The 12,466-nt window shown below is 36.1% G+C and overlaps 1 protein-coding gene across 1 annotated transcript; it reads left to right on the top strand.

The window, feature by feature from the left end:
* Positions 1-9,107: 9,107 nt before the first annotated feature.
* LOC127096869 (calreticulin) lies at positions 9,108-12,129 on the top strand. The gene is made up of 11 exons (XM_051035406.1): positions 9,108-9,319; positions 9,929-10,036; positions 10,135-10,327; positions 10,435-10,693; positions 10,786-10,890; positions 10,968-11,054; positions 11,145-11,202; positions 11,292-11,356; positions 11,442-11,537; positions 11,627-11,674; positions 11,755-12,129. Exons 1-11 carry the CDS (start codon positions 9,220-9,222, stop codon positions 11,893-11,895), a joined length of 1,260 nt encoding a protein of 419 aa, XP_050891363.1. The 5' UTR covers positions 9,108-9,219; the 3' UTR covers positions 11,896-12,129.
* The last annotated feature ends 337 nt before the right edge of the window (positions 12,130-12,466 follow it).

The raw sequence follows: 12,466 nt of genomic DNA, 5'->3' as shown, positions 1-12,466 counted from the left end.
AATCTGATTGATGAGAAGAGACTTGCGGCTGTTTGTCATGGGCAGATATATCAGAAATGCATGACCCAGGCATTTAACAAAAGAGTTAAGAGACAGGTGTACCAACTTGGCGACTTGGTGATCAAGCGTATCATTCTACCATAAGGTGATCCCAGAGACAAATGGACTCCCACATACGAAGGGCCATTTGTGGTTAAGAAGGTATTCTCTGGTGGAGCCATGATACTCGCTACTATGGATGGTGAAGACTTCCCACATCCCGTGAACGCGGACATAGTTAAAAAATACTACGCATAAAAGAGACCCGCTAGATCGACGTATCTAGGCAAAAGTAAGGGCATCCCGGCGAACCAAAAGGGTTCGGGCAAAAATTAGGGATATATAAAAAAAATGTACACCCGGCAAGTCGAAAACCTGAAAAGGCGGCTTGGGCAAAAAAGGGTATCCTGGTGGACTGAAAACCTGAAAAGGCGGTCCAGGCAAAAATTAGGGATTAAAGCGTATGACTATGTCCCGTTCTCAGTCAACTTTCATCCAAGTTCGAGGGACTGACCAAGCCAATCACTTCTATCCGACAACAAGGGATGAGATGCTCGAAGACATAATGACAGTAGTAGGCTTAAAATCAATAGGACTTCTTCCACATAGCTTTCTCTTTGTTTTCGACAATTTCCTCTTACTAGGATTTCTGTCTCCTTGTACACAAATTGCCTGTTTATAGGCCTCCTTTCAAAATCAATACAACCCTCTTTCAAAAAAAAGATGCTTTTGTTTTTACTTTTCTGTTTTGGTTGCGTAAATGTCCATTGATTTAATTTGAATTAATATGTGCATTTGAATATGATAAATGTTTACCAAAATATATGCGTAGAATAGCAATAGCAATTACTACCCGACTTCAGGATCGAGGAGAAGGTCTAACCATGCTTCCAATGAATCCGCTACCAATTCTATTCCCCAGCAAGTCTGTTATTCCTCAGAAGAAATTAGCAGTATTCCCCGGCACAGCCAGTTACTCCCCAACAGAGGTCGGCATCATCAGACAGATTGATCATCTCATCCATCCTCAGCCAAGATCTGTGGAATATTTCTACCATCAGACAGAATCAAGAACCCCCTGCCGAGAAAGGGTCATCGTTACAAATATCTCCAATCAGTAGATGGGATTTATTTTCCCCAGTAGAGTCCCCAAGCAGAACTTCTCATACGCATAACTCATTCATTACATCATTTCACAGCATACGCATGCATACAACATTCGCATTTATTTTAGCATAACACGAAACATCTCATACATCATGACATAGCATGAAGCTAACTTTTCTTTGCAGGTTATTTATCCTCCTGATATAGTCAAAATAAAAGGTTCATTCAGACAGACACCTTTATCAATCACATTCAAGATTCAGATACATATTTCAAATACAGTTCATGGGAACATTCATTCTGACAACACTTCGATATCCTCCTAACGATGGCATCTTTAAGCCCATCCCAGACATTTATTGCAAGTACAACATATACAGGTTATCAGATACAGCCTAACGTACGGTTCATTCTGATTCAGCCCAACATATGACTTCTTCAGCAACTCCAATGCGGTCTAACGTACGACCCATTTGGACCTTCAAATCCTCAGATGCTGCCTAGCGTACGGTACATTCAGGGGTGTAGTCTAGCGTACGACTACTTTCTTTTTCAGATGCAGCCTAACGGACGGCTCATTCTACAACTCGGATACGATCTAACGTACGATCCATTCTGAACTTTAACAACCCCAACGCGGTCTAACGTACGACCTGTTTGGATCTTACAACCCTCAGATGCTACCTAACGTACGGTACATTTCTGAAGTGTAGTCTGGCGTACGACTACCGCTTTCATCATCAGATGCGGCCTAACAGACGACTCATTCTGCGACGGTCTAACGTACGACCCGTTCGGATGTCCATCCCCTCAGATGCTACCTAACATACGGTACATTTCTGAAGTGTAGTTTAACGTACGACTACCCCTTTCGTCATCAGATTCAGCCTAACGTACGGCTCATTCTGCAACTCAGATACGATCTAGCGTATGGTCCATTCTGACCCTTTATCCCCAACAGCATATGACACACTCCGACTCCCCAGCGAAGTCGGCAGCCTAATGGATGACTCATTATACGGTCTAACGTACGACCCAGTGTGGCACCCATGTCTTCAAATTGGCCTAATATACGGCGCGATCTGAAGCTTTCGTCATCAAACCTCCCGGATGGCATCTTTAAGCCCATCTCCATCAAGACCAATTGTCGATTCTCAAGTGCAAATTTTTGGGGCATTCTAGTGTTCAATAATCTTCCACCTCCAGACCACGAATGGCATACACGCCATCCTAACTCTCTCGGTTCAAGAATATTGAACAGGGGCAGCTGTCATACCCCAAAAATTACCCATCATTTTTCCTAAAAAAAAAAAAAAAAAAAAAAAACGAAAAAAAAAGAAAAAAAAAAAAAAAAAAAGAAAAAAAAATTAATTAATTAATTAATTAATCAATTAATTAATTAATTAATTAAATAAATAAAATAAATAAATAAATAAAATATAACAAATTATTTTGGACTTGGGTCTCCCTCATTCCAAGCCCATTACCCACGAAATTAGTCTATAAATACTGAAGTTTCAGTAGGGGAGTGACACTTGGAGTTTACACTGGGAGATTTACTGGAGAAAGAAGGAAGAGAAGCAAAACACTCTGAGGTTTCCTTGGAACAAAACCTTGAGGAAAAAGAAAGAGAGAGAACAGAGAAGGACGGATAGAAACTTTGGCATAGGAACCCTGCCTACCCGGAGAATTCAGAGTAAAGAAACCCTGAAGGCAGCCCATCTGCACCGAAGCCATCGCCGTCCAATTCCCGCTGCCTAACTTATTCCGATACTACAAGTGGTCAATCCCTTCAACCTTGAATTGGCAAACAGGTTTGCGTATCTCTATTGTTTATACTTTCAATTGGCCATATCTACATATATAATGCATCATGATTAAATGTTGATATATAATTTGCTTTCGTATGGGAATTTAAATATGCCTGAATACCCTGAATGTTTGACCATGTTATTCCTGTGATAAAATGCCATAAAATTCAAAGTTCCTAACATGGGGCTGTTTTCAAATTCAAAATCCGTGGCCTTCGCTAGGCGAGGCAGAGGCGAACGAGACAGTACCTGATTCTTCTAGTCTGTTTTTTTTATGTTTTTATCATAGCCATGCATTATTTATCCTATCCTATTTATTGTTGTGATATTTCTCCGGTGTAATCTTCGATTGCACCCTGATTTGGTGTTCTGACATGTTTCTTTTTTTTGAGTTTCGTAAAGGTTCACATATCCCAGGAAAAGGTTATTGGCTAGGTATTCCACTTTATTTGTGGGATACCCTTGTGGAGTTTCACCCTAAATTAATTTTTTAATGTATTAATTTCTAATGTATTAATTTTTTAATATATTATTTTTAATAATTTTAATGTGGAGTTTCATCCTAATTATATAATTAATTGTAAAACTTTGTCTTTGAATAAGTGATCTTGGACCTCTCTTTGTTGCCTTACGATTACGATATTACGGTCATGTCCCGCGAACGTGGGGATACCCTTAGCAAAGACCCTTCGGTTAAATCATCATAAAATAAATTATAGTCCCTCGGATGTTGCCTTCGAATATACAACTTTGTCCCTCGATGACCCTCCGATGTTGCCTACGGTTAAATGATGATAGTCCCTTCGAATGCTAAGGTATCCTCATAACTGTTGCCTTCAATGACCAATCGATGACCCTACGATGACCCTTTTACATCCAAAGGATAAAACTACTTATTTCTCAATAATAAGGACAGTTTTACCCTCATAAGGATAGGAAATACTCATAAAGACCTTGGGTCGGTATAACTCTTAATTGCTGGCTCACAACTTAAAACATTTTTTTTGCACCTCACACCTTTCAAAATGCCTTTAGAAAATCACCACTTGGTATACATTCATACTAGAATCATTACCGAGTTATATTTTTCTAAACAATTTTCAAAACTAAAACGGGATAACCACTTTGTATACATTCATACAAGAATCATTACAAAGTTAAATTCTCTTTCCAAAAACAATTTTCCAAACAATTCACAAACACTTTTTTTCAGACAAAAATAATATAAGTGATCGAGCAATTAAGAGCCCATGGATAACCATGGATACAAAGGGTGCTAACACCTTCCCTTTGTATAATGTACCTCCCGAACCCAAAATCTAAATTAAGGTCTTTCCTGTTCTTTTCCACCTTTCCTTATTGGATAAAAGAAAAGTCGGTGGCGACTCTTGCTAACCGCGACATTGCGATAAAAAACACAAAAAGTCCAGTTCACCGTATGACAACACATATGCACTAGGAGCAAGCACAACGAAAATTAGAGCATCGTTTGCAATAACTTCTTTGCATAACCTTATAGTTCCTGAAATGGATGTCAAAGTAGCATATCTAAATAGAGATCTTGATGGGGAGATTTACATGGACCAACTAGAAGGTTATGTTTAAATGAACAAAAGTTGTACAAGTTTGACAAATACTTGTATGGATTAAAACAAGCATCGACACAATGACGTTAAAAGCTTGACTTTGTCATTGCAAAATTCACCAATTAATGGGGAGACACACAACTTAAGGGGAGACTTTTCAATCATTATTAAAATGTGAATTCAAAGAGTTTATCATTATCAAAAGGGGGATATTGTGAGGAATATATCTTATATCTTGTTCAATTTTGATGAAGCCAAATATTATCAAAGAAGCAAAGGATCAAAAGTGTCATTCACATCAAAGATGAAGTCTATCAAGAAGGTTTAACATATATTTCTAACTAAGGTGCTCATTGCAATTTATATTATACTAATTTAAATTTCTCATAATTTCATATATCACTTCATCTAAAACCTTCTTGCATCATCATACATGATTATCTAAAAACTTTCTTCATCTAATTCTTGTTACAAGTGTGTGTACACAAAGTTGTCTCAGAATATTGTGATATTAATTTGTATCCATGTTGATTATCTGATTGATCATTAGCAACAAGATGAATGAAATTTTAGAAACAAATATGTTTCTAACTTCCACATTCAAGATGAATGTTTTTGGACTACTTTACACGCTTTTAAGGATCAAAGTAAAGCGAAATAGTAAGGGTATGAACTTAGTCAAACACATTATGTTAACAAAGTACTTGATAAGTTCAAACACTTACATTTCAAGAAAGTGAGTATTTCATTTGATCCTAGTGTCAAACTTTAAAATAATGATGGAAGAATTGTGCCTCAATTGGAATATGCAAGTGAAATTGGTTGTCTAATGTATTTGATCTAATGTACCTGACATAGCATTTGCAGTTAGTAACATGAGTAAATTTAATAGCAATCCAAATTGTGAGAATTGGAAGGCCATCATAAAGAATTTTGATTATCTTTTGAAAAACAACAATTTTGGCCTCCATTACGGTAGGTTTACTGTCATATTAGAAGGATATACCGATGAGAGTTGGATATCGAGTGTTGAATATCATAAATCTGCATTTATGTAGATATTTACATTAGCTGCAGGTGCAATTTCTTGGAAGAGTAAGAAACAAATGTGGATCCACACTCTCAACTATAGAGTTAGAGTTTAAGGTTCTTGCTTCCACTGGTGAAGAAGCGGGACAAATGGGGGACCTTATGTTCGAAGCTCCATTGGTTAAAGATAATGTTGAAAAGGTGTTAATATATTATGGTAGTCAAGTCACTTTACCTAGAACATACAAAAAGTGTATAACAGAAAGTCTAGGCGAGTAAGACTTAGACATTCCCTTGTAAGAAAATTGATTAAATATGGAATCATTTCACTCACCTATATACAAACGAGCTATAATTTGGCTGATCCATTTACTAAGTCACTGACCAGAGACTTGGTAAAAACAACCTCGAGAGGCATGGGGCTGTAACTCCTTGAGTAAGAGTTCCAATAGCGACGATAACCCAATCTTACGTTAACAGAACATTAACCTCAAGATTCAATGGGTAACAATAAGTCATTGATTTGGATGTTTGTAAAACATTTCGTGATAATGTTGACCTTTAAAATGAGGGTTGAGTTTTTATTTAAACTATTAATGAAGTTCAATATCGATGGTATGTGTCTCATGGAAAAGGATACAATATGAACTTCACCTATGTGAATTTCGAGATGGTGTCGTCTCAAAGTGAGAGTTTGAGTTTCTCTCATGAAAAATTCATGAAACAGGAAAGCATATGGCCATAAATAAGTGCTAGGAGAGATATATAGAGGAAGAACCCTTAAAGAATTTATGTAAAGTAACGTCAATCTAATCATATGGATTAATGGTTTAAAAGCATTGCTACCTAACATTCCGATTAGACTTTGTATTGTCCTCACTAAGGTTAAGTTTTAAATTGAAAGATACCTAACTGTATTAACATTCTTTATTTCTCTTTTTATGGAATTGATCTTGCCATTATTAAAACAGGTGGAGGATTGTTGTAAAATTATTAAGAATTAATAATCTTGAGTGTGTTCCAAAATGACAAGAAAATATGCAAGTGAAGATTAATTTTGAATTCATAAATAGGGCAACGTTTGTGAAGTGTTGCAGTGAGTTTGAATTCGAAAATAGGAAACACTTCGTGAAGTGTTACAATAGGTTTGAATTCATAAATAAGAAACACTTCGTGAAGTGTTTAAGAATGAAAACATGTAACTCTTGAAGAATGTTGCAGTAGGTGAAACAATGTAACTTTTGGTAAAAGTACGTAATTTTTAGCAGAAGTTTGTAGCTCTTGGTGAAAAGAAGTTGTTTCACCAAAGGTCACAACCTTATGAAACAACACCAATATGACCTATAAATAATTCATTCCGAATTAAGAAAAAATATAACAGAAAAATACGCATCATCTTCATTAAAATTCCAGATACTCTTCTCTACATTCGAGTTTTTATCGGTCTTGTGCAAACTCGAGTATATGCTGAATTATCCTGTGTATTTCTGCATTCTAACTCTAAGACATTTGAGAGTGTTTGAAATACTTATAAGGAAAGTGATTTCGTTCACGATTCTAGTCTCGATCAATTCAATTTAAATTAATTTTCTAACATTTACTACCTCAATATGTGATCCATGGTACCCTCCTTTCAAGAAGAAAATATGAATGGTTTAGATTATTGTGTTACAGCTGCCTTACTTGCTCCTTTCACAAGATGTTTTGCTTCTCGCATGACTCTTTACTATGGTAAACAACTTAATGATTACTTTAATGGTTCTGGAGTACACACATGTGTTCCTCGCTTTAGTTCGACCTATTCTCTTATATATCTCAATTTTAGTTTAAAGTAAGTTTCTTTTCATTATCATGTTTTTAACCTTATCTATGTTTCCATCCCTTAGTTTTAGGATTTTGTTTATGGGATAAGACAAATCCTTGAATATTTCAAGGTTCTAACAATTATTTGTGTTACATTATTGTAATATTATATGTGTAGAGTTGTTACAAATTACATGACATCTTTATTAGAATCATTAGAAAATCTTGGTTATATAGATGGTGAATATTTGTTTGGAGCTCCATATGATTTTCGATATGGTTTAACAACACCAGGTCATCCACCTCAAGTAGGTTCGAAATTCTTAAACGATTTAGTTGAAAAATCATTAGTTACTACTACGAATAGAGTGAACTGGACTTTGAAAGAGGATTAAGTTTCAATGATCAACACTTTTTGTGCAATTTTTATCTCCGCCTTTGTTGCGCAAAACATCTAAGATACTCGATGACCACACTGAAACAAATCTGTATCTATATCATGAAGTAAGGTGAGAAAGTGTGTTGGGATAACAAGAATGCATGTTCAGATTTTTTTAGTGTAGATTGCAGCAAAACAGAGGTGATGATAAAAAGTGCCAATAAAGTCCTACATCATTTTTTCACATAGACTACCTTTAACTTGTGTGTTGGGCTCATGTTGAAACGAAATGAGCTTGATGTCCAAGAATATATTTTTAATATTTAATTAATTAATATTTTAAAAAATTAATAAAAAATTTTAATTATTATTAACTCTATAAAAAATAATAAATAATCTTATTCATCCATGCTATTCAAAATGTATTTTTTTTTATCCTAAATCATCACTCTTACGTCAGTAAATTTAGAGGACACTAATAAAATTTCAAAAAATATAAAATTAAAGAATCAAAATATCAATTTTTGAAATGGAAATTCAAAGTTAAAATCCATTAAAACTAAGAGACCAAAATGCATGCCCTTAAAATTTTAATATAGAGATGATACTTTAATCTAATAATTCCCTGTCAAATCAAAATCCTATCTATTTACATATGAAGTTCACAATATACTAGGGGTGGCAAAACGGGCCCGGCCCGCGGGCCATGCCCGTTTTACCCGTCATTTTTGGCGGGCCGGGCCAAGGATTTAGGCCCTCACCCTCAAATGTGTCCGCCCCGCCCCGCCCCATTTTTTTCGCGGGCTTTTGCGGGCACGTGTATTTACATAAATTTTTGTATTTTTAGGCTTAAAGAGTGCAGTGCCCGCGGGCTTTCCCCGCCCCGCCCTCACTTTTTTGCGGGGCGGGTCTAAGTTTTAGACCCACATCCTCAACTATGACCGCCCCGCCCCGCCCCGTTTTTTTGCGGGCTTTTGCGGGGCGGGCCTAAACGGGGCGGGCATGCCCGTTTGCCACCCCTACAATATACAATAACCTAATTCATTTTATTTTATTTTATTTTGTCAAAAATAAATTATTTGAACCCGAAAATAGTGAGTGATAATGATGCTGTTAAACAACTCAATGTCCTCGAAAAATGTAAATATAACAGCCCGGTGGCAATACCGTAAATATCAAATAATCTCTCTCACATGTCCAATTCCTACAGTCACAGTAATTACCAATAACACTACGCCACATAATACGAATGACAACTTGTACCTACGTGGCATTCTCGCATTGGCCAAAGTCTGCCAGATCCTGTCCACGTTAGCCATAGCCACGTAAATTACCAAATTTACCCACTGCACAGAAAGAAACAATCTAAGAAGGAGCCGCTATATAGAACCCAATGCTCAGTCAAGTTCCAAAGTAGCTCTCACTGATTCCCTTTCGATCTAACCGAATATTCGTTCGCACAACAATGGCGATTAGGGCTCGTCACCCTAACGTTCTCTCTCTCGTTCTTATCTCATTTCTCTCCATAGCTTCTGCTAAGGTTTTCTTCGAAGAACGTTTCGAAGGTATCCATTTCTTTCAGTGTCGTATTTTCATTTCCGTTTATTAGATCGTGAATCTTCGTGTTTGAATGGTATCGATTTTTGATTTATGACTCTTAATTTTTCTTTCTGCATTGTTATTTGTTGATTTTCGCCATCCATGTTTTTATAATGTGTTTTTGAATCTCGATCTGGACCATTGTGTACTAATTTGATTTGTATTTTGAGTTTAACAGCAAGGTCTGATATGAATTTTCGTTGTCTGGAGTAGATCTGCGACTGTGTTTTGGAAAGTGTACTTGAAAAAACGAGCGTTTCACTGAATCGTCCTGTTTTTTTTTTGCTTAGACGCGTTTTTTTTTGGTTAATTTACCTATGATCGTGGACTCATTATCCTATTGAGTACTCGGTAATGATAATTAACTGTAATTTAATTTTTATTTATTTAAACGTTTTTAAATTGATTAAGTAACTATGAAGGAACTGCAATCACTATGTTTGATCATATCTGTTTGCTTGATGATAGTCATAGTTTATAATATTAATGCGGTTAGTCTTTACATATTTTAAACTTAAATTGGTTTATTCCTTTTTTCTAACTTGCATGCTACTACATTTTGATGATTGTTAAAGATGGATGGGAAAGTCGTTGGGTAAAATCTGAATGGAAGAAAGATGAGAATTTGGCCGGAGAATGGAACTACACCTCAGGTCAATGGAATGGAGACGCTAATGATAAAGGTAATGTAAATTTTTGTGAAGTATTATTGTTCTGCAGGGGTTTTACATTTCATTGAAAAATGATACTAAGTTTTTTTTTATGTTTTATATGTTCTCAGGTATTCAAACAAGTGAAGATTACCGATTCTATGCTATCTCTGCTGAATTCCCTGAATTCACCAACAAGGATAACACCCTAGTATTCCAATTTTCTGTCAAGCACGAACAGAAGCTTGACTGTGGTGGTGGATACTTGAAGTTGCTTAGTGGCGATGTTGATCAGAAGAAATTTGGCGGTGACACTCCTTACAGGTGATATATAGGAATCCTTTGGTTCATTTCTCTTTCACGGCTAATGGTTATTTAGATACCTATGGGAAGGAGAATACCTAATTTTTTTTACATTGTTTTTTTTTCAGTATCATGTTTGGTCCAGATATCTGTGGTTACAGTACCAAGAAAGTACATGCTATTTTGACCTACAATGACACAAACCAGTTGATTAAGAAGGATGTTCCATGTGAGACAGACCAGCTTACACATGTTTACACCTTCATCATCCGTCCGGATGCAACCTACAGTATTCTGATCGACAATGTGGAGAAGCAAACTGGTAGCCTCTACACTGATTGGAATCTTCTTCCTGCAAAGAAAATTAAGGATCCTGAGGCCAAGAAGGTACCTTTTCCACCTACTCTATTAGTTTAATTGTCTGATTTCTTTTTTGTGTTGTGTATTCATAATTTCTGATTGTAATCCAATACTTGCAGCCAGAAGATTGGGATGATAAGGAGTTTATTCCTGACCCTGAGGATAAGAAACCAGAGGGATACGATGACATTCCTAAAGAGATTCCAGACTCTGATGCCAAAAAGGTTTGATGTTTCCTATTGCTGTGTTTATTTTTCTCTCATTATGTTTTGGTTACTGATTAGACTGTTTTTTGTTGTAGCCTGAAGACTGGGATGATGAGGAGGACGGTGAGTGGACAGCACCTACAATTGCCAACCCAGAGTACAAGGGACCATGGAAGCCAAAGGTTTGTGTGGAAAAGTTGATTTGATTGACGACATATTTCAATATGTTCAGGGGTGGATTTGCTTACTAACTGTGTTCTATGTCTCTGCAGAAAATTAAGAACCCTAACTACAGTGGAAAGTGGAAGGCACCATTGATTGACAACCCAGGTTTAGTTTCATCCTTGCAGTAACAGTAAATCTTATGTATTTGCTTGTTATTTTGTTGTCTTAACATTTGAAATATATTTATTTACCAGACTTCAAGGACGACCCAGACCTATATGTTTTCAAGTTGAAGTATGTTGGCATTGAATTGTGGCAGGTAAAGTGTTCATTATGTTTTTGCTTTACTTTCGTTTGAGCCTTTTTTATCCAGTTTCTGACCAGCAGCCTTCTTAACTTGGCAGGTAAAATCTGGTACCTTGTTCGACAATGTTGTTATTACTGATGATCCCGAGTATGCCAAACAACTAGCTGAAGAAACATGGGGCAAACAGAAGGATGTAAGTTGTTTCTATACACCAAACCTATTGGCCTTACTGTATAATGCTTAATGAATGTTAATCTCTTTGGTGAAAACATGTTCTTGCAGGCTGAGAAGGCAGCATTTGATGAGGCTGAGAAGAAGAAAGAAGAGGAGGTAAATTTCTGAAAACATATTTTAAACTTATCACTTTCATAGCTTTTCTCACACCTCCTTTGCGTTGTACTAATTGCCAGGAATCAAAGGATGACCCAGTTGACTCTGATGCGGAAGAGGATGATGAAGATACTGATGATGCTGATGATGCTGAATCAAAGACAGAAGCTGCCGAGGACAGCGATGAATCCAGTAAAGAGGAAGTACATGATGAGCTCTAGGGTGTTTGCAAAGCATATGACATATGCTAGAGTTAGGAGAAGTTTTATTCCAGAGTGGAAGTTATCTTTTTTAGCTGTGTAGTATTTCTCTCTTAGATAAAGCAAACCGTTAAAACTGTAAGCAAAAAAGCTTGAGCTTTTTGCTTCATCCCATTAGACTATTCAGCTGATTAGAACAAACAACAATGCTTCATTTCAATTATCGTTTATTATGTTCTGATCGAGTTTGCCTTTTATGGATGCCTCAAAGTCTAATCTTCTAAAGTATTTTGTGTCAACTGTCCTACTTCTATTGCCAAAGAATTGCCTTAAAAGGAAATACTATGCATTGGATAATCCATATGGACAATTATAGTTTAAAGAATATAAATAATGGTAAAATAATTGATTGGTAAACGAAAAAAGCACACTTATCTAATTTTATTTATAATTATATCATGTTGTAATATTATCTTTGACCTATTTGTTTTCTTTTCCAAAAGAATATCCGCGGTCAAATAATAAGTAGATATGGATAAACGAGAGATTTGAATTATAAATCATGGGATGAGAATAATATTAAAGAAAATAG

Source organism: Lathyrus oleraceus, chromosome 6, assembly GCF_024323335.1.
Source record: "Lathyrus oleraceus cultivar Zhongwan6 chromosome 6, CAAS_Psat_ZW6_1.0, whole genome shotgun sequence".
NCBI lineage: Eukaryota > Viridiplantae > Streptophyta > Magnoliopsida > Fabales > Fabaceae > Lathyrus > Lathyrus oleraceus.
The sequence above is the reverse complement of the archived record's forward strand: the minus strand, read 5'-3'. Positions and strand labels throughout refer to the sequence as shown.

What these genes read in the sequence shown, in the direction of transcription:
- LOC127096869 (XM_051035406.1), top strand. Translation starts at nt 9,220, where the DNA reads ATGGCGATTAGGGCTCGTCACCCTAACGTTCTCTCTCTCGTTCTTATC. An exon ending in CAGACTCTGATGCCAAAAAG is followed by an intron (nt 10,891 to 10,967) that starts GTTTGATGTTTC and finishes TTTTTGTTGTAG; the next exon opens with CCTGAAGACTGGGATGATGA. An exon ending in ACCATTGATTGACAACCCAG is followed by an intron (nt 11,203 to 11,291) that starts GTTTAGTTTCAT and finishes TTTATTTACCAG; the next exon opens with ACTTCAAGGACGACCCAGAC.